General features: G+C 66.7%; 1 protein-coding gene across 1 annotated transcript in view; it reads right to left on the bottom strand.

The window, feature by feature from the left end:
• Window positions 1–8: 8 nt before the first annotated feature.
• CELSR2 (cadherin, EGF LAG seven-pass G-type receptor 2) overlaps window positions 9–2,160 on the bottom strand; it is a gene marked incomplete at its 3' end in the record, with an annotated part of 23,724 nt that continues 21,572 nt past the window's right edge. The window contains exons 28-32 of the mRNA XM_010584768.1: window positions 1,904–1,992; window positions 1,645–1,794; window positions 1,245–1,451; window positions 908–1,145; window positions 9–27 (exon numbers count right to left, since the gene is read on the bottom strand). Coding sequence (XP_010583070.1) covers window positions 9–27; window positions 908–1,145; window positions 1,245–1,451; window positions 1,645–1,794; window positions 1,904–1,992 — 703 coding nt within the window. The remainder of the gene's footprint in view (window positions 28–907; window positions 1,146–1,244; window positions 1,452–1,644; window positions 1,795–1,903; window positions 1,993–2,160) is intronic.

The raw sequence follows: 2,160 nt of genomic DNA, 5'->3' as shown, positions 1-2,160 counted from the left end.
TAATGGAGAAAATTAAAAAACAGAAATCTGGGCAGGGGGGGCGGAGAGGAGAGAAGAGGGAGGGTTAGTGCCCGTGGGCAGGGAGCCCCCCCAGCAGTGCCCACTGCAATGCCAACCCAGCCACCCTGCCCCCCATGGGAACCCCAGCACTCCATGGGCACCCAATGGACAGTCAACAGGCACCCAATGGGCACTGTTAGACCTGACGGGCACCCAATGGGCACCCTGGCACCCAATGGGAACCCTCACACCCAGTGTGCACCCTTACACCCAATGAGCACCCAATGGGCACCCAACGGGCACCTTGGCATCCAACGGGAACTCAACAGGCACCCGATGGGCACCCTCACACCCAGTTTGCATCCAGTGAGCACCCAATGGACACCCTGACACCCAGTTCGCACCTTCAAACCCCTTATGCACCCCTACACCCAATGGCACCCAATGGACATTCTCAAACCCAGTGGGCATGCTGGCACCCTATGGACACCCAACAGGCACCCTTGCACCCAATGGGCACCCAACAGCCATCCTTTCACCTGATGGGCACCCAACAGGCACCCTTGCACCCAATGAGTGCCCAATGGGAACCATGGCACCCAACGGGCACCCAAGGAGCAGTGCTGCACCCAGTGGGTGCCCAAAGGGAACCCTGGCACTTAATGGGCACCCAACAGCCACCCTGGCACCTAATGGGCACCCAGTGGGCACTCTTGCACCCAACAACCATCCTTTCACTTGATAGGCACCCAATGGGAGTCTTTGCACCCAATGGGCACCCAACAGGAACCCTGGCACCCAATGGGCACCCAACAGGAACCCTGGCACCCAATGGGCACCCAACAGGCACCCTTGCACTCAAGGGTCGCCCATTGGGCTCCCTAGCAGCCATCTGTCAGGCACTCACTCAGAGCCGGAGGAGTCCTCGTCCACGGTGCCCGCCTTGATGCTCATGGCGATGGGGGTGACACCGCTGAGCTGCTCCTGCAGGGTCTGGCGGGGGCGGGGGGCGCCGGTGCCCCCCACCCGGCTGCCCTCGCTGCCCGAGGAGGTGGCGGTGCCCGTGGGAGGTGGCGGGGGGGGCCCGAGGCGCTGGGTGCTGCCCCGCTCGCTGATGGGGGGCAGGCACTTCTTCTTCAGGATGCCTGCGGGGTGGGGGGCATCACCCAAGGTTTGGGGGGGTCCCAGCCTCGAGGTGACCCCCCCACCCCACGGCACCCGCTTGGGTGCGTGGCACCTCATACCTTTGTGGGGGTGTGGCAGGGGCAGCAGCGGGGGGTCCCTAGGGAGCGCCTCGCCATTAAGGCGGGGGGGCTCACCCCGGGGGGGTCCCTCACCCCCCGCCGGCTCCACCCGCAGGGTCTCGCTGCCCCCGTGCCCCTCGCTCTCGCTGGCCGTAGTCATGAATTCCCCTGGCCAGTACGGCCGCCCTGGGGCCACCAGGCTGTCACCTGCGGGCAGAGGGGGGCTGCTGGGATGGGCAGGCTGAGAGACAACCCCCATCCCCACTGGGTGCCCCCCATCAGCACCCCAGCCATGGTGAGGGACACCCCCCCGCTGTGCCCAGTGGGTGCCCTCCCCACCCACACCCCAGACTGGGTGAGGGACCCCCATCCCCACTGGGTGCCCCCAGGCTGGCATTACCGGGGGCTGGGGGGGATAGGGAGGGCCCGGGCAAGGTGTCCCAGCCAGCGGGGGGGGCCTCATCCTCGCTCTCAGAGGAGTGCGTGGAGCCATAGGAGCCGCTCCGGTCATCCTCCAGCGACAGGTCACTGTCCGAGTCTGTGTCGTGCTCTGCGGGGAGGGAGCGACACACAGGTCAGGGGGTGCCCAGGGACACAACCACCTCCCTCCCCACTCGGGCTGAGGCCAGGCGCACTCGTTGCACACGTGGTGCTCCTACCTTCAGGCTGGTCCTGGGCGTCGAGGAAGAGCCCCCCTGGCTCGGCCAGCGCCCGCTGCCCTGGGCTGCCCGCCAGCCCCGAGTCCTCCCTGCCAGAGAGGGGAGACCTGCACCCATCGGCACCCATCGGCGCTCATCGGTGCCCACTGGTGCCCTGCCACCCCGTCACCTTGCCACATTGCCAACCTGCCATCCCACCACCCATCAGCATCCCACCACTGCGCCATCATGCCACCCACCCCACCGCTCCACCACCA

This window comes from Haliaeetus leucocephalus, unplaced genomic scaffold (assembly GCF_000737465.1).
Source record: "Haliaeetus leucocephalus isolate CR32 unplaced genomic scaffold, Haliaeetus_leucocephalus-4.0 Scaffold1000, whole genome shotgun sequence".
Lineage (NCBI taxonomy): Eukaryota > Metazoa > Chordata > Aves > Accipitriformes > Accipitridae > Haliaeetus > Haliaeetus leucocephalus.
This window is presented reverse-complemented; position numbering and strand designations above follow the sequence as displayed.